The sequence below is a fragment of the Helianthus annuus genome, chromosome 9, assembly GCF_002127325.2.
Source record: "Helianthus annuus cultivar XRQ/B chromosome 9, HanXRQr2.0-SUNRISE, whole genome shotgun sequence".
NCBI lineage: Eukaryota > Viridiplantae > Streptophyta > Magnoliopsida > Asterales > Asteraceae > Helianthus > Helianthus annuus.
Window position 1 is genome coordinate 122,954,774 of NC_035441.2, and position 18,668 is coordinate 122,973,441.

General features: G+C 36.9%; 1 protein-coding gene and 1 long non-coding RNA gene across 2 annotated transcripts; both read left to right on the forward strand.

Moving 5' to 3' along the window:
- Nucleotides 1-11,257: 11,257 nt before the first annotated feature.
- Nucleotides 11,258-13,267, forward strand: LOC118482081. The gene is made up of 3 exons (XR_004867097.1): nucleotides 11,258-11,412; nucleotides 11,925-11,977; nucleotides 13,027-13,267. It is a non-coding gene; the product is annotated as an uncharacterized LOC118482081 (long non-coding RNA).
- A 1,065-nt stretch (nucleotides 13,268-14,332) lies between these two features.
- Nucleotides 14,333-17,920, forward strand: LOC110878477 (DNA-(apurinic or apyrimidinic site) endonuclease 2). Its single transcript, XM_022126783.2, has 11 exons — nucleotides 14,333-14,576; nucleotides 14,659-14,770; nucleotides 14,935-15,162; nucleotides 15,374-15,459; nucleotides 16,049-16,164; nucleotides 16,251-16,331; nucleotides 16,418-16,618; nucleotides 16,694-16,851; nucleotides 16,962-17,485; nucleotides 17,577-17,651; nucleotides 17,714-17,920. The coding sequence occupies exons 1-11, from the start codon at nucleotides 14,469-14,471 to the stop codon at nucleotides 17,714-17,716; spliced, it is 1,692 nt and encodes a 563-aa protein (XP_021982475.1). The 5' UTR covers nucleotides 14,333-14,468; the 3' UTR covers nucleotides 17,717-17,920.
- The last annotated feature ends 748 nt before the right edge of the window (nucleotides 17,921-18,668 follow it).

The following is an 18,668-nucleotide window of genomic DNA, read 5'->3' on the forward strand; positions in this document are numbered from 1 at the left end:
TTAAAATACATGAGTTTATGCGCATAAAAGGTTTAAAGTTTTGAATATGAAAGGAAAAAGAGAACGAGTGACACGCGTGAGATTGTTGTGAGATATTGACTAAAACGTGTAAAATGATATACATATATAGTTGTTTGTGCAAAACGTGAAGTTAAATTAGATTGAGTTGTCAGGAATGTAGAATCAAGTTTGTGAATTGTAAAGAGAATATAAAGGAAAACATCTTTTGATTATGCGAAAGGATACTTTGTAAAAGAATGGAAGTGCTATTATGGTTTTAAAAAAAAAAATTTCATAGCTAAAAATTTGTCGTCCTTATAAAGTTTCCTTGCCCACGTGTTTTGATTTTAATTAACGTATCAAGCGAGGTTTTGAAAAGTTCTTCGAATTAAAAAGTTTGCATCGTTTTAAGAAGTCTTTTTTTTTTGTATTACTAACTTCGAAGTTTATAGATTCTAGTGAAAAGGTTTAACATTAGGAAAAGGAATTTTGGTATATGAACCTGGTGATCGTGAAAGGTGTCCTTAATAAAATGTTTTTGTTGATCTTGAAAAGAGTTTTGATAACTGATCGGATAATATTTGTAATATTCTGTATGAAAAGTTGGTTTGATTCTCAATTGGAAATTTAGAATTCTTTAGTATAGTGATGCGAGATGAGTGCGTTTTAGTAATTACGTGGAATACGAAATTTTGTGGGCAATAGATTTATTAAACTGATTAGGGTGACAGTAGTATTTTGTGAAATTTTTGAAATCGAGGAATACGCGTTTTTGGTAACATTGAAAATTTTTGTGTATGCGAGCGATGTGAAAATAGATTATAGAATAGGAGATACGTCTAAATAAATGAAGCATTTTGAAATACATGATAAATGATTTAGGTATAAACATGATCGTGTTTACGCAATATAATCTATTAAAGAAAGTATTGGTAACGATCACCTAGGTAAGGGAATCACCCCAAATCCGTTGGTGAGGTCGTTGTAAGATGAGAAAAGAAGCGAAGTTAATCGTCAAGGTAAGGAAATCACTCCTATCTCGATGATATGTCTTCACTCGTTGTTACGAAAGTGTAATTAAAATTAAGTGAAATTATGCATGCTAATGATGTATAATCGTATGATGTATGCGCAAAAGTGAAATCCTAAAAATGGTTCAAATTGACAAGGAAGAGTTTCATCATAAAAGATCGAAGATAATAAAGTGTACATCTGATAAAAAGGAACTTGGATTTTCTGGGAGAGTGAGAGTACTGACGAGATGATGACATCTAGAAATTCAAAACAAGAAATGGATGAGACTTTTAATCATAATGTTTTTTTGTTTAGGAAAATTGACTTCATGTATGCATCACATAGCACATAGTTTCTCACATGGATCACCAAATAGTTTCACATAGTTTAACATAGTATTACACATAGAATGATGTTTCACATAGAATAATGAAAGCAATATAAATTTAGTTTGTTCACGAAAGAGAGTAGTTATTAATTGTTTTGGATTGCGATAATAACGTGCTTCGTGTTCCCAAACGTGAATCGAAGATAACGCTCAAATGTAAATCACATGATAATTGAGATAACATAAAAAGAGATTCATCATAAAATATAGAGTGTCACGGAACGTAACATAGACTATTCCAAAGTGAATCGAAGTCCTTTTCGAATTAAGGAAGCGTGCTTTGGCCTAATAGACAAACACTCTCATCGAGGAGCGACTAACGGTGTTTGTCCTTCCAGTTACTACACGTCCTTAATCGATTGGGAAAATCGAAACTTTGGCGAGATCGAAAATCGAGGAATGGGACTAGTTAACAAGATGCGAGTTTCACCTCTAACTTGATGACGTCGTACCCTAACGTGGTTGGTACTCATCCAAGGATGAGGGTCCACTAGATTATGAAATGGAAAACTCCCAACAAGGATTGGATATCACTCCTAACTTGAGGGTAGGTTTCGTGCAAAAACCAGAGTATAGCTGAGTGAAAATCATCACCAAGTGTGGGAATCACCCCTATCTTGATGAATCATTTCGATTGTGTTGTAAGAGTGTCTTCAAAGCTTCCAAGTGTGTATTGTGTTAGCCTTAGGAAAGGCTTGTATATTAGAAGTCCAAAAGAATAGAGAGAAGCAAAGAAGAGAGAAAAGGGATAATGTCTTTAACAGCAAGTAAATGAGAAAGCTCTTAAACTATAGACTAGGTAAAGCAAGGCAATCCTAATTCCCTATAGTTATGGCTCTGATACCAATCTGTCACACCCCAACCGATGGCGGAAACATCGAGATGAGACGTACAAACTGTTCAAAGACATCATAACACTAGTTGTGACAATAATTAAAGTTTATTTCATTGATATTCATAAGTTTCATACAATACATGGAAATGAAAAAGTACATAACATAGATTGTAAATTTAAATAGTTGATGGGTTTCTAAGCCATCCTAGCCTTTTCTTGCTTTCTTGAATCCTCAGCCTGCAGTATGCATTTAAAATACAATCAACAAATAATTGCTGGCGAGTATACAGGTTTGAATATAGCATAATAGAGTTAAATAGTTTATCAAATCTATTCCATGTGAACAACTGATATTAATTAACTGTTATACTCGTAACGATGAAATCCACATGTCCAAACCATAGTTACGCAATTAACATAGCCTAACCCTCGAAAGGGTGGTAATAGAGTTAATAGATTAAACCTAACAATACCCGTATATACGGGAGGGGCGTTACAACCTACAGCACTAGAATTGGCGGATGTTACACTTCGAATGGTGCAGCATTGATACTTGTGTGATAACTGTTATTGTAAGAAAATTCTATTAAGGGTAAGTGATCGTCCCAATTACCTCCGAAATCAATTACACAAGTTCTAAGCATGTCCTCCATTGTCTGAATTGTTCTTTCACTTTGTCCGTCTGTTTGAGGATGATAAGCCGTGCTTAGATTTAGCTTAGTTCCCATTGCTTTTTGGAAACTTGACCAAAAATGAGAAGTAAAACGACTATCCCTATCAGAAACAATTGATAAAGGTATTCCATGTAATGAAACAATTTCATTTACATATAACTTGGCTAATTGTTCCATGCCAAAAGTTTCCTTCATTGGTAAGAAATGAGCTGATTTGGTTAGCCTATCTACAATCACCCATATTGTATCATTTCTTTTTCTTGTTTTGGGTAATTTAGTAACAAAATCCATTGTTATCAATTCCCATTTCCAAACTGGCATTTCTAATTGCTGTAACAACCCTGAGGGTTTTTGATGTTCAGCTTTAACCTGTGAGCAAGTTAAACATTTAGAAACATAAGCTGCTATATCCTTCTTCATTCCTATCCACCAGAAATTTTTCCTTAAATCCTGGTACATTTTATCATTTCCTGGATGCATCGTATATTTAGATTTATGAGCTTCTTCTAATATACGGTGACGTAAATTTTCTAATTTAGGTATCCACATTCTCTTTTTATGGAACCTCCAAATTGCATCTGTTCCTTGTTCTAATTCCTTAATCATTCCTTTTAATTTTTCAGTATCTTCCTTGATTACTGATTCTTGTGCTTTTCTAATTTGTTCATTTAAATCTACTTGTAGATTTAATTTAAGAGAACGTACCCTTTTTGGCTTTTCATGATACTTTCGACTTAAAGCATCTGCCACTACATTTGCTTTTCCTGCATGATATTAGATATCACAATCATAATCGCTAAGTAATTCCATCCAGCGTCTTTGTCTCATATTCAACTCTTTTTGCCCAAAAAATACCTTAAGCTCTTATGATCTGTGAATATGGTAAAATTACTACCATAAAGATAATGTCTCCAAATCTTAAGGGCAAAAATTATGGCTCCTAATTCCAGATCATGGGTTGAATAATTTTCTTCATGATTCTTAAGCTGTCTAGAGGCGTAAGCTATAACCTTTTGACGTTGCATCAATACACATCCATAACCTAACTTGGAAGCATCACAATATATTACAAAGTCTTCAGTTCCTTCTGGTAACGCTATTATGGGTGCATGGGTTAATCTTTGCTTAAGGATTCTAAAAGCTTCTTCTTGTTTTGGTCCCCATTCAAACTTAATAGATTTACAGGTTAACTTAGTTAAAGGAATGGCTATTCGAGAAAAATCTCGAATAAATCTTCTATAATAACCGGCCAATCCTAAGAAACTTCTAACATCGGTTGGTGACTCAGGGGTTTTCCATTTGGTAATTGCCTCGATTTTTGTTGGATCCACATGAATTCCTTCATGGTTAACTAGATGTCTAAGGAATTGTACTTGTTCTAACCAAAACTCACATTTTGAAAACTTAGCGTAAAGCTTTTTCCTTTCTTAATAAACTTAAAAGTAAGTGCAAGTGCTTTGCATGCTCCTCTTTACTTTTAGAATAAATTAGAATGTCATCTATAAAGACAATTATGAATTTATCCAAATATGGCTTACATATTCGGTTCATCATGTCCATAAATGCAGTTAGGGCATTGGTTAAACCAAATGGCATGACAGTAAATTCATAATGACCATACCTTGTTCTAAATGCGGTTTTAGGAATATCCTCTTCCTGTACCTTTAATTGATGATATCCTGATCTTAAATCGATTTTAGAGAAAAATCGAGCTCCTTGAAGTTGATCGAACATATCATCGATCCTCGGTAATGGATATTGATTCTTAATAGTGACTTTGTTCAATTCACGGTAGTCAATGCACATACGCATTGATCCGTCCTTCTTTTTAACAAACAAAATCGGTGCTCCCCATGGCGATGAGCTTGGCTGTATGAATCCTTTTTCCAACAATTTGTCTAATTGTTTCTTCAGTTCCTGCATTTCAGCGGGTGCCAAACGATAAGGTGCTTTGGCAATTGGTGTTGTCCCTGGTAGCAGATGGATTCTGAATTCGACTTCTCTATCTGGCGGTAGTCCTGGCAATTCTTCTGGAAAGACATCTGAAAATTGGGACACTACTGGAATATCTTTTGATTCTTTTCCTTTAGTGTTAGTGATTATAGAAATCCAATACACTATAGATCCTTTTCTTATATAACTTGCAGTTTTCATCACAGAGATGAATTTAGTGGATCTAGATGGTTTATCTCCTTTAATTGTGATCTTTTCACCTCTTGGTGATTTTACTTGAATTGAGTTTTGATCACATAAAATACTGGCTTTATTGGCTATTAACCAATCCATTCCTAACACAATATCGAATCCAGCCAGATTCATTGGGTAAAGGTTTGCGATAAATTTTTGATTAAAAATTTCTATTCTTGCTCCCTGCAAGATTTCAGAAATCCTAACGGTTTCTCCATTTGCTGTCTCTACGAGACCTTCTTGTGGTAGTTTAGTTAATGATTGATTTAGGAGTTTGCAGAACGAAGTATTAATAAAACTTTGGTTTGCACCAGAGTCAAATAATACTTTAGCAAAAATATCATTAACTAAAAACGTACCAGCAATGACGTCTGGAATCATTTTGGCTTCATCTGCAGTTAGAACAAATGCTCTGGCATTTTTAGTGTTCTTGTTGTTTGCAGCTGGAGCTAACTTTGGACAGTTTGGCTTGATATGATCTTTTTCTCCACAGTTGAAACAAATTCCATTGGTTGGTTTCCTTCTGCAGGTTTCTTCCTTATGTCCTGGTGCTTTGTAGAAATTGCAGTAAGTAGAGCATTTTCCAGAATGCTTCTTCTTGCAGATCCTGCAGTAGGGTGCAGAGGTAGAACGTAACGGTTATAATTCCCAGAACGGAATTCTTGAGTAAGCCTTTGGGTTAGGTTTCTCCTCTGGTCTTCTTCTCTAGTACGGATTAACTCATCTGTCAAGGTATTAGCTAGTTCTACAGCTTCTTCTATGGTTTGGGGTCTAGCTGCCTTGACTACATGTCTAATCTCTCCAATTAATCCCCAGATGTAACGGGAGATTAATACCGGCTCAGGTGATGCAGGGGTTGGTACTATCCTAGCATATTCAAAGAATGTGGTAGTGTAACCCTTACTGTCTACCCCGGTCATTTTAAGATTCAGAAACTTATTTGCTATCTGCTCCTTTTCATTGGGAGGGCAGAATTTCCTTTCTACCATGTTTTTGAATTCTTCCCATTCCATGTTATAAATCCTATCACTTCCTCTTGACTGGAGGATAGTGTTCCACCATTCTAAGGCTGCGTTTTTAAACAGATTTGAAGCAAACATTATTTTATCTTCTTCAGCACACTTGCTTATTTTCAGAACAGCCTCAGTTTTCTCTATCCAGCGTAGAGCTGCAATGGGTCCTTCATTGCCCAAGAATTCTATTGGTTTACAGGACCAGAATTCTTTATAAGAACATCCATATGGCATGGTTCTTCTTCTTTTGGGAATGGGCGCTTGAAGTACGAGTCCATTGTTCACGCTGTGTTCCGGTTCAGTTGGTCGCTTACTGCTATGTTTACTTTTATTGTTCGCTTCTTGAACCGTTTGAATAATAAATGGCATTGCATCTATAATTCCTTGTGCCACTATGTGTTGAACGGCACTATTATCCATTTGGTTTCCATTGTTGTTCGGATTCTCGTTAACCATGTTATTGTTACTCTGGTTATCGTTATTCAGATTATCTTGATTTCCCTCGTCGGCCATCTGAATTTTAAACATTTACCAAATATTAATATCACAAATAATATTTGAATATAGCCAATCACATGACACGCACTTTTAGTCAAAAGCGTCGAGCATTGCGACTTTTACACTATTCATATAGTATGCATCATTACACACCAGTACTGAATTTAAAATTACAATACCGACTGAAATGTAAAGCCACAATACTAATAGTATGCATCCGTAGTTTTTTTTTCTAACACATACAGACATATATTATTACATTATTTATTATTACTACTACTACCGTTTCCACCATCACATTTACTGATATGGATTCATCCAAAAATCCGTATTGCGCTCGTCGTATTTCCATACGAGACGCTCTCCCACCTGTCGCATTCTCTCACTGCTTTCTAAAATTTCCTCACCGAAAGTCCTAAGTTCTTGTACATTTTCTGCACTCATTGGGGGTGCAGGTTCTAGGACTGGGTTTGGAATCTGGGGTGCGGGTTCCTGGTACGGAGGGATAGGGGCCTGGTATGGGTAGGGATTCTCTAAGATCTCCCTAATGTATGCATCATTAATGTAATAGGGATCTTGAGGATCTAACCCTGGGTAGGCTCCTAAGTTGGGTATTGGCACATTTTCCTGTATCGGGTTTTGTTGCACATAGTCCCTAACATCGTCCCACCAGGGGTCGTAATTGTTTGGGTCTAGGGGATTTGGTGCAGGTACCCTAGGTATCTCCTCCGGGTCGTAATCAAGCATTTCCACTTGGTTTTCAGGGTTTTCTACTTCCATGGGTTGGTCAGGATTTGGTAGTTGTGGTTGGGGTGCTAGCATTTGTTCCAGGTTTGGGTCAGCTGCAGTGGTTGCTAAAATGTGAATATTGGCTACACCCCTATTGAGCATATCCTGGGCATAGGCATCAGTTTCTCATTTAGCTGCGGCTAACACTCGCTGTTCCTGCAACTTTTTCATACGTTTCCTACGCTCGTGTGCTCCCCTACTGAACCATCCCCTCTTTTTCTGAGGAAATGGCTCTTCAGATTAAGCCTTAAACACAAAGATTCCTTCTTCCGTATCAGCAGAGTACCCTGAGAGGGCAGGCTGAGAAGAGGAGGTGCCTTCGCTCCTAGGCGAACCGGACAATTGACGATACGCGTCAGAGGGTCCTTGGTCGCTCATACTGTAAACTAACAGATAGTCAGATAACACATAACAAGTAAATACAATTATGCACGCATTCCCGTAATTTATTTCCTAACATTTTGAATTTTGATGTTAGCGGAACACTTCTGTGGCTGAATCAGTGGCATAGCTCTGATACCACCTTCTGTCACAACCCCCGATCCCTAGTTCCCGGGAACGGGCGACCGTGAGCCAGTTTCGGTGGTATCACGTTTATTTATACACGTTGGCAGCAGAAATTTTCATCAGGACCGTGGTTAGGAAATAGTTAATCAGAGTAAACTACCACATTTTATAACATTAAACACATGGGTAAAACCCAAGTTTTTAGTACACACATTTCATAGGAATAAATCCTATTTTATTTAATAAAAACATCTATTTTATTCGTAGGTAACTTTATTGCCACTTTTCCAAGCCTTCAGTGCTGTCCAGCTGGCTTCTATTTGGCTTTCACATTTTCTTACCTGAAACGCGTTTTAAAAACACTTTGTCAGTGGAAAATACTGGTGAGTGAATCCCAGTTTAATCAAGTTTAAATAAAAAGTCACAGTGAACAGTATTGAGGGCGCATCCGCAATTACATTTGTTTCCAAGTTATATCAATTACCACCACTCGGTACTGTCGTTCCGACTTATGGTCATGTTACTCCTTTACCAGGTGGTAACAAATTTTGTATACAAAACCCCAAATTTACCGACTGTAATTGTATTCTTACAAATACTCAATAACTGCTATTCGCATGGAAAGATATTTAAGGTTTTGTAAAAACAGTTCACAAAATAGGTTTACAAAAAGAGGATTACTCACATTGCTGTCTTAGGGTTTTCAGTAATGATTTCCTGCGAATAATCTATAATTTACACAAATGCACGTGTGTTAGTATAATAACCCATTTTAACATTAGTAATGCCCTCCCCGAGACGGCATTCCAACGACTACGTCGGGCAGAACCACGACAGCCGTTATGGAACCCTAGATCAATCGGGCAGCGTATCTAATACGTCTCCAGGGGTTATAATACTTACATCGTAGCAGAACCTCGCTATTTAGGGGGTATAATGCCCGCGTATAATAACTTCCTACAGAATTTTGAGATTGAGAATTGAAATCTGAGCGAACGAAATGAAATCTGATGCGTTCTATTTATAGTTGTGATATCAGACTTCCAGGCGGCCCGCGTAAGGTAAGGCTAAGCCTTACGCAGCCCGCGTCAACATGCGGTCAACCTATAGCTCGTCCGGTTCACCACTAGGCTTGACACGATGTCGACACGTGTCAGCATCGGATGTATCCGCGTTTTATGAGTCCGCGCGGCCCGCGTTAAGGTAAGCTTAAGCTTACGCGGCCCGCTTGAACTAAGGAATTCAGCGGAGTCCGGTTAATGCTCTCATACGGCCCGCGTGAGCTTGAGGTGGGATCTTACGCGGCCCGCCTCAGCTCTAAATTCAGATTTTTATTTTATTTTTATAAAGTATAACGTATTTCGGGCTTGGTTTTCACATACGGGGTGCATATAAAGACATATTGAGACATTTTAAGGTATATTAGGGTGTCAGAACTATTTTGAGGGTGTTGGTTTTACCGAGGGTTATTACAATCTACATAGGTTACGATCCGAAAGAAGATGTCGCGTACGAGGTTTGCCGCTACTCAATGTCAAACCTCCGTCAGGCTTTGTGGACTCGCCCGATTCGAGAAATTTTTAGGTCGTTTTCCACGAGTTTTTTTTCTTGATCTTCTTCAAACTCTTCTTCTTCCGAGCTGGGAGGTAAATCATGTGTTTGGATATGATATCATAGGTTTTGGTTGGGAGGGCTTGGATCCCAATACGGGAATCATCAGTTGTTCTTACGGTTTAAAAGTGAAATGATCGGGCATGTACGACTTGGGTTGTCATGTTGGGTTGAGTATAGCTAGGGCTGCGAACAAACACGAACAAGACCTTGTTTGTGTTCGGTTGTTAAGGATGTACATATGTTCACGAACGCTTACCGAACGAGATTGTATGTTTGTGTTCTTTCGTTAAGGAAATGAACTTGTTCGCGTGTTCGTTAGTTAATTTTAGCTACTGAAAACAAACGAACGTTCATGAACGCACACGAACACAAATAGGCGTCCATAAAACACAAACACGTGTTCATGAACATAAACGAACACAAACGAATGTTAATGAACAAAAACAAACACAAACGAAATAAATAAAAATAAAGGAATGTCAATGTGTGTCTATATATTATTTGGGTAATAATATATATATATGAATTATTAATATATATAAAAAAATTAAAACCCCAAACAGACGCAAACGAACACAAACAAACGAACACGTTGTCGAATGTTCACGGACATAAATGAAAGAACGCGACCTCTGTTCATGTTTGTTCATTTAACTAAACTAACTAAACGAACGATTTTTTTTTGTTCGTGTTCGTTCATTTATTAAACGAACGAACACAAACAAACTTCTCGTTGAATGGTTCAAGAACTGTTCACTGAAAGTTCAATTTGTCTCGTCTTAAGTGTAGCATTGTGTATATTGGTTTGGTAATGGTTAGGATGAAAACAATTGAGTTGCTAACGCTTCGCCTTGTAAGACCACCCGTAGTGGTGCACTATTTGGGCTTTTTTGGCCCATACGCCGGAACACGCCGCGACCACCGCCCCCTAGGGCGTTTTCGGGTATTTTTTGGTTGGGCGTTTCGGTGAAAACGCCATGAAGTGAAGTTTGTGGTTTCGAAAATTGTACCGTTGGGCGACGATATACAAAAGTATTTTTCACTTTTTATTATTTACTTTTTCACCTATTTAACCCCAATTCAACCCATTTTTATACACTTTTTTACAAACTCTTCCCATATTCTTTATAAAAACATACTATGCATTCATTTGCCCCCCCCCCTTTTAGCGTTCCGTATCAGTCAAGCAACCCAAATTTATATCGCCCGAACACCACCTAACCACTACCAACCTATAATTACTAAGATTGCGATCCGAACACGATAGGATACACACAACTATTAAACATACCCCAACAATATTTTCAAGGGTCACTCGGTTTTGCATCAAATAAACATCATGGGGGGGGGGTACGTATGGTTTACAAGACGAAGTCAAGCCCGAGATCAAGACGATGCCGGAGACACAAGCCGAGTGCGAACCTGAGGCTTCTCAACGTGGAAGACGCTCACATAAAAAAAAAAGATGGTGCCGCTCCTCGTGCAAAGAAAGACCTACCAATCTTGGACGAAAGTGTAACACCCCAAAAATATAGATTCTATATTATAAATTAAATGACGGTAATAGTCAAGATAAAATAACTAGGAATAAATAACCTAGTTAGTTAAAAAGGTTAAGATGATAGAACAAACATGGTTAAAAATACCCTTTATAAAAACTTATGTAAAGTGGAGGGACTAGACATGGGCAAATGAATTAAAGTTTCAATTAAATCAAATATTAAACACAAAACACACACATACGTGGTGTGTCCTGCGATTTCAATCAGACCAAGGAGGAGGTCTCAAGCTTCAACCCTAAAACACAAAAATTCACCAAATTGAAGGGGCAAATCAAGCCCAAATCGAAATCCAAGCATAGATTAGTGATCACCTCAGTGAAGGGATCATGAGGTATGCAAAATTTTACTATTTGGTTCCATCTTAAATTTTAGATGAACTTGTGAAATTCGAAATCTGATGATGCATGTGTGTTATAAAGATGAAATAGGAACATTGTAGTGTCTAGGAGTAAACCCTAGACAAGTACATGTTGAAATCATGTTTAATTCTAGTAAAATCCATGGACACCATTGTAGGTGATTAGTGGGTTATGTAGAACTTGATAAACACTAGGAAATTTGGGGTTGTTCTAGTGTAATTTGACATATGTGAGGTTATTTCAGAATTTTAGAGGCTAATATTTATGTTAGATAGTTTAATTGATGAAAACTTGGGCTATATGACAAGTTATGAACTTGTTAATAAATCATGTAAAATTATGCCCTTTAGGTGTTTGTTGAAATGCCTAAAAGAAAGCTAGATATGGTGATTTCGAACGAAACACATATTTAAATGATAAGATGAATTATGGCGTTATAAGACATGAATGGAGTTCTAAACAAAGTGTTGATTGAACTTTATAGGATAAGGAGCCGAGTCTTCAAGCGGCCACGCGCTTGAAAGGAACACTTTGAAGGTACGTGACTTGTCGTCTCGTTACACTTATGTAGATGAACCTATTCGTAGAGATGTTTAATATTGGTATAGCGAAAATGATTTCATTTGGTATGTTAATGAAGTGATGTAACTCACTCGACAACCAAACGGGTCAAAATAATTAAATAAATATGTTGTTGATGAATTATGCAAGTACGCGACTTATAGTTTCGTTACATTATGTTTAATTGATGGTTTTATGTTGTTATATTGAAAATTGGTAAACAAGAAAAGTCACTAAGTCACATAAGTGACAAAGTGCATTAGACAAGCGAAACGGGACAAAACATGAGTAAGAAATAGAGTTTGGATGTGTCGTGAAATGGTAACACCCATTCGGCATCCAAACGGGTCAAAACAAGTTGAGTAGTAAATGTCGAAGTCAATGACCATCACTCGTTGATTGGTCATAAACAAAGCGTAAGCCGTGAAGCGGACACACTAACTAGATGTAAAAACATGAACCCTTGAAGAGGGATTAAAGCTCGGAATTTTTACTTGTCAAACGATTTAAGAAAGCATGTTTAATCCTTGAAATAAGCATGATGGTTACGGCATAAGCAACCCACGAGTGGGAAGCGAATCGCCATAATTGGTAAATACGGGAATAGGTGAAATGACCTAAAAACATGAGACGATAACCAAACATGTTGTTGAACTTGTAGACAAACGGGTCGAATAAACAAGAAATCAGATTATAAGCCGATTGTTCTTAACTGGAAATTTACGTGAATTGTGTTGATAAACGTGTCCGTAATTAAATTACGGTCGCGTAGGAAAAAGAATCGGTTAAATCGGACTTACGGATCATAAGTTATGATGATTTTAAGTTTGGTTTTGATAAAAGTTTTAGCTGGGCAAGTGCAACAACAAAATAAAGGAACTTGCTGTGAAAAAAAAGGGGCTAGGTGGGGCGTCTAGCCCCCTGATTCCGAAAATTGTTAATTTTTGTTCATTTTGACTCATGAAACTTGTTTATACCCTTTTTAACATTGTCAAAACTAACATTTGATTTGGTTTTGACCTTAGGTGATGATGGATCTAACCCGGATAGTGATCAAGTAGTTATCAAGAACCGAACGCACTAAACAAAGCTTCCGCACTTGATCTATTTTGTTTTAAATAATATGTAAACATTTGAAGTCATGTTTTGTAAGTTTAAATTAGTTGGAGTATAACTTGAATATTATGATCATGTATCGTCTTAAAAACATGAAAGTTTTTGTAAACTAGTAAATTCTTGTATTAATGCAAGTTTTGTATCAGTAAACTAGTTATTTTAAGTCGGGTCTTACAGAAAGACGAGAAGTACACGCTCGCACGGGCTTGACTCGATATCTCGGAGGATCCCGAAGTTGGCAAGTGTTATTTTTTTTTTGTTATAAATTTTACTTGTTTTAAAAGAAAAATTATAATAATATAATTTTTTTTAGAAAACTATCAAAGACTACCCATTTTTTTGGCCAAAAAATTGAGCAAACTTTTTTGCTCTCATGGGTAAAGGGAAATATCGAGACAAGAATTCGATATCAAGCAAGTGGACCGATATAAATTGCAAATGGCATGGGTTCAAGAAGTCTTCCAACGTATGAAGGACACTTGGGGTAGCGTTCAAAGCGATGTGGACATATTACCAAAAGTATTGGATGAGTACAACTCGACGTGAGAGACATTTGCATACTTGTAGTGTTGGGAGCTTCTATGTGGAAGTCCTAATGTACCAACCATGACGTCTAGTAGTAGGCGCATGGCGAAACGACCCAAAACCTCCTCTTCGGTTGATCCTGAAACGCCCACTTCCGATGCTCGAAACGCCGATTTAAACAATCCTATCAGTGAGGATGATGAGGAGGAGGAAATGGATTTGCCCTGACCTCCCGGTAGAAGAAGTGGAAAAAAGGGGAAGGGCGGAGTCGTCTTCGGCGGATGCCGAAATGAAAGAAGATTTCGAGTAGATGAACCGACGACTTCAAGATATACGAGACCTTAGGCATAGGCGTTTGGAAACGTTGCAAGAAAGGAACGCCGCAAATAAAAAGTTCGCTGCGATCCAAGAAGCGAGGCAAATGAAGAAAGACATCGAGTATCTGTCTAAACGGATCGATCACCTCCAAGGAGACGCCTTGATTCTAGCACAGATACATAGGCAACAAATTTTCAACAAATACGGATTCTAGAGCATAATTCTAGGGCATTATTATTTTTTACTATTTTAATGTTAATGTTAATGTATGTTTTTAGTTAATGGAATTTTATTTGTTTTAATTTTTCTAAAATGTAATGTATTACTAATGTTCTAAACGTATTTACTCTATAAAAGATCAAAGGGGTTTCTATTCTTCATATTGTTAGATTTCCGACAACAATGGTGGTTTCGCTCAGTTAAGGTCTTCATATTTGAATCTTTCACGTTGAAGTTGCGGCCATTGTTCTTCAAGAAGACAGCCAAGTTGGACCGGTTCAAGGTATGAATGAAGATAGCAACGTATAACGTCAATGGCCTCAGGCCTCGAATTTCCCAGTACGGCTCCCTCCGTAAACTCCTTGATTCTCTCGATTCCGACATCATCTGCTTGCAGGTCCCTTCTCCATCTCTTTCCAATTTTAATTTCACAACTATGCGATCACCAAATTTCGATCTTTTTTTTATATATGATGAAGGAAACGAAATTGTCGAGGCAAGAACTGAGAGCTGATGTGGTTTCAGCAGATGGGTACGAGTCCTTTTTTTCTTGCACTCGTTCTATTGAAAAGGGTCGCACAGGTTATTCCGGTAAGTAGCTAAGGTGTTTGTTAAAATGCCTCAATGAAACCAAGTTGATTAATTGGCTTACTTATGTGGTTTTAGTATGTTTGTGGGTATTTATTTCGAACCAGGAATCTAATTTAAACAGATTGAGCTTGTGTGATCTGCTAATATTTAATTGGTTAATGCAGGTGTTGTGACATTTTGCAAAGTGCAATCTGCTTTTTCAAGCAATGAGGTTGCACTGCCAGTTGATGCAGAGGAAGGGTTTACTGGTGTTCTAGAGAATTCTAGAGGGTTTGGATCCAGAAAACATGATTTTCTGGCCCGTGCGGATGGGCTTGAAGAATTTGATAGGGATGAGCTTCTTAAGATCGACAGTGAGGGACGGTGTATCATTACTGATCATGGTCATTTTGGTTAGTAGCTTGTTGTTAGCTGTTATTAGTTGTTACCCATGTTTTCTGGACAATATGTAAGATCACAAATCGGAAGACCAAATTGTTATCACTGGACACCTTCACATTGCAAAAGAATGATTTTAAGTCACTTTTCCATCTGACCTCTTTTCTTTTTGTTTTGCTAAAGCATTCCAGTTAATTTAAATGATCACTCTCTACAATGTTGCAGTTATTTTTAACATTTATGGGCCTCGAGCTGCATGCGATGATGCAGAACGGATTGAGTTCAAGCTCTCATTCTACAAGATACTGCAGGTAATCTTTTTTCTTCTTATCGACAGTCTCAACTAAGTATTATTCTTTCTTATATAGCGAATCCGAAGTGCTTAATACTGTAAAATATCAGATATTGGTCAATGACCGATATTTGAGATATAGGTTATCACGGTGGGTTATCGCCTTATCGGTATTTTAATATCATGCAGACTTTATATACATAGCAATTTAACACTAACAATTCAGTACCATTAACAAATTAACCTTTTGCAACTTGCAAAACACGAACAATTACAATTAACAATTAAGACTCAAAACACTAATAGCAGCAATAAGAAGAAAGACGAATGGTAGAACTAAGAAGAAAGGTACTGATCTCGGGAAAATCTGTGATATATCAGTCAATATCACCGATAATATCGGTACCGATATTTGACATGGGAACCGATAACTGATATGTCGGTAATATATCACCAAATTAACTGCATAGAGCAAATCTGCACAATCACTTTTCCGTTACATGTTTTATTTATTGATTTCTCTACTAGTAACCGCCTTGCAATGATGCCACGAGGGGGGCATTTTTGAACTTTTTCCTTGTTGAATTGTTTTTCATGCTTTGTTGTAGAAACGTTGGGAGGCTCTCATGCGTAAAGGAAGGAGAATAATTGTTGTTGGTGATTTCAACATTGCTCCTTCTTCCATAGATAGGTGTGATGCAGGACCAGATTTTGAAAATAACGAGTGAGCTTCTAACAACCCTTCAGAATGATAATCACATTTCAACTTTAGTAATTCAAATGTTCAAGTTGTATGTTGAATATTATTAGGTTTAGAGTCTGGTTTAGATCTTTACTAGTGGAAAGTGGAGGCTTGTTCTTTGATGTGTTCAGAGCAAAACATCCCGAAAGGTGCAAGATTTTCAACTTTAGCAACACAAATCATAATCTTTTCTTTTTTAAATATTGTTTCTAATATTACCTCAAATTATTTATAGAACAGAAGCCTATACTTGCTGGTCCACCAACACAGGTGGCGAGATATTCAATTTTGGATCTAGGATTGACCATATTATAACCGCTGGATCATGCTTGCATGAAAATATTGACCCGGAAGGTCATAACTTCTTTTCATGCCATGTTAAAGACTGCGACATATTAACACAATTTAAACGTTGTAAACCTGGGACCATGCCAAGGTAACTTTTTTACATATGTCTTTGTTCTGAAATTTTCTTTTGGTATTGTTATTTACGTTACTTTTGTACCTGCAGTTACCGATGGAAAGGAGGGAAAAATATTAAGATGGAAGGCTCAGATCATGCGCCCGTTTTCATGAGTTTAACGGACATTCCCGACATTCATCAGCATAATACTCCGTCTTTGTCCATTAGATACTGTCCTCAGGTTCGAGGATGTCAGCAAACTCTTGGTATCATATACTATCTATTTCCGTAATGATTTTTAGATCTAGATACGCATAAACACACACACATATGCACTATTCACCGACATTTTACAGACCCAAATGCATTTATGCAGTGTCTATGTTATCAAGAAGTAAATCAACAGAGGAAACTAAAGTCGATGAACAGTCTGTCGCTTCTCTTGATGAAGAAATTAAAGTACAAAACCATGAGCTACGTGTTAAAAGTCCGATTCTTAACCGTACAGAAATGAAGAAGAAGTTGAAAAAAAGCCAATCGTCACAGCTCTCGCTTAAGTCCTTTTTCCAAAGTAGTTCAACAGCCAATAAAGAAGTTAAGAGCATGACTGCTGAGTTGTCGGTTGACCATACAAGTGATTCGGTTGAAGGATCTGAAACTGAAGTTCTGAAGTTTACTACCAAAGGTGAACCTGACGAGTCTCGGTGTGAATCAGATGCCTGTAATTCTTCACAAACTGATAAAAGTCAAAGCGCTCAATTAGAGTGGCAAAGAATTCAACAGTTTATGCAGAGTAGCATTCCTGTATGCAAGGGCCATGGTGAACAATGCGTTTCACGGGTTGTGAAGAAAGCGGGGCCTACTTTTGGTCGCCGTTTTTATGTTTGTGCTCGTGCAGAGGTATGCTTTTTTTCCCTTCTGTAAATGGGTATTTGTGACGCCCATTACATGTGTGTTTCGGTTTGGCTGTATGATAAGCTTTACTTTACAGGGGCCTGCATCAAATCCTGAAGCAAATTGTGGCTACTTTAAGTGGGCTGATTCGAGATCTAAGCGGAAACAGGGCTAGTGATCTTGTTACCATTATGTGGTCTATTTACTATTCTTCCACTCAGAGCTGGTAATTTGTGAAATAGAAGTTAGAACTGCATGAGTTTAGAGTTTAGACAGCTGAGTGTAGGCCAAATCTGATAAATTCTAGCATTGTCATACCTCTGTTTTCAGTGCTGGTAGTGGTATAGAAAGCATTTTCTAAATTTGCTTCACTTTGTCCACATCTGATTTTGAAATGGTAAAAACAAAAGAATGACATGGATTTTCAGTCATTTGTCAAAACAATTTATGTTGACTAGTTATCAAACACGATATGCTAAATGATTTGTTTTTATCGATTTCATTCTTAAACCATGGTTAAAGACCAACAAAAAATAGATGTTAGTGTAGAGAAAAATTGCAGATAATTTTGTGAAAACAGTTGAAATAATGACGTATTATCCCTTGCACGCATCAAAATCTATATCTATACTATCTAATCAATGAAATATTTTAAATATTTGAGAACACTCGTGGTCACTCTCTCACCTATATTTTCTCGTCTCTCTCCTATTAAATAACAAAAAGTATCATAATATTTTTTTTCTCTTTTTTTCTACGTAATAATCTTAAATGATAATTTTTCCACTTCATTCTTATTTGTTTAATATTTCTTTTTTGAACTAATATCTGTATTTTCTTTTTCACTTACTAATAACTATTCAATTTTTTATTAGACCAACCCCGTGTAATACACGGGTTTCTAATCTAGAAAGCGAAAATCAACTTTCGAGTGCGTACATCAAATTGCCTTACGAATAGGATGCCCCAACGCATTACAAAATTTCAATAGACGTGGATTTTTATTTTTGTTTTTTACACGAAAAAATTAAATTTGTATTTGAAGCAGCAAAAAGTTATGGTGGTATTTAACATTAGGGAATGTCCAGTATTAGGGTTATGTAATTATGTGGTATTACCCGATTTTAAAAACACATACTAGGTTATATAATCACGTATATATGTTATATAATCATACATATCATTTTAG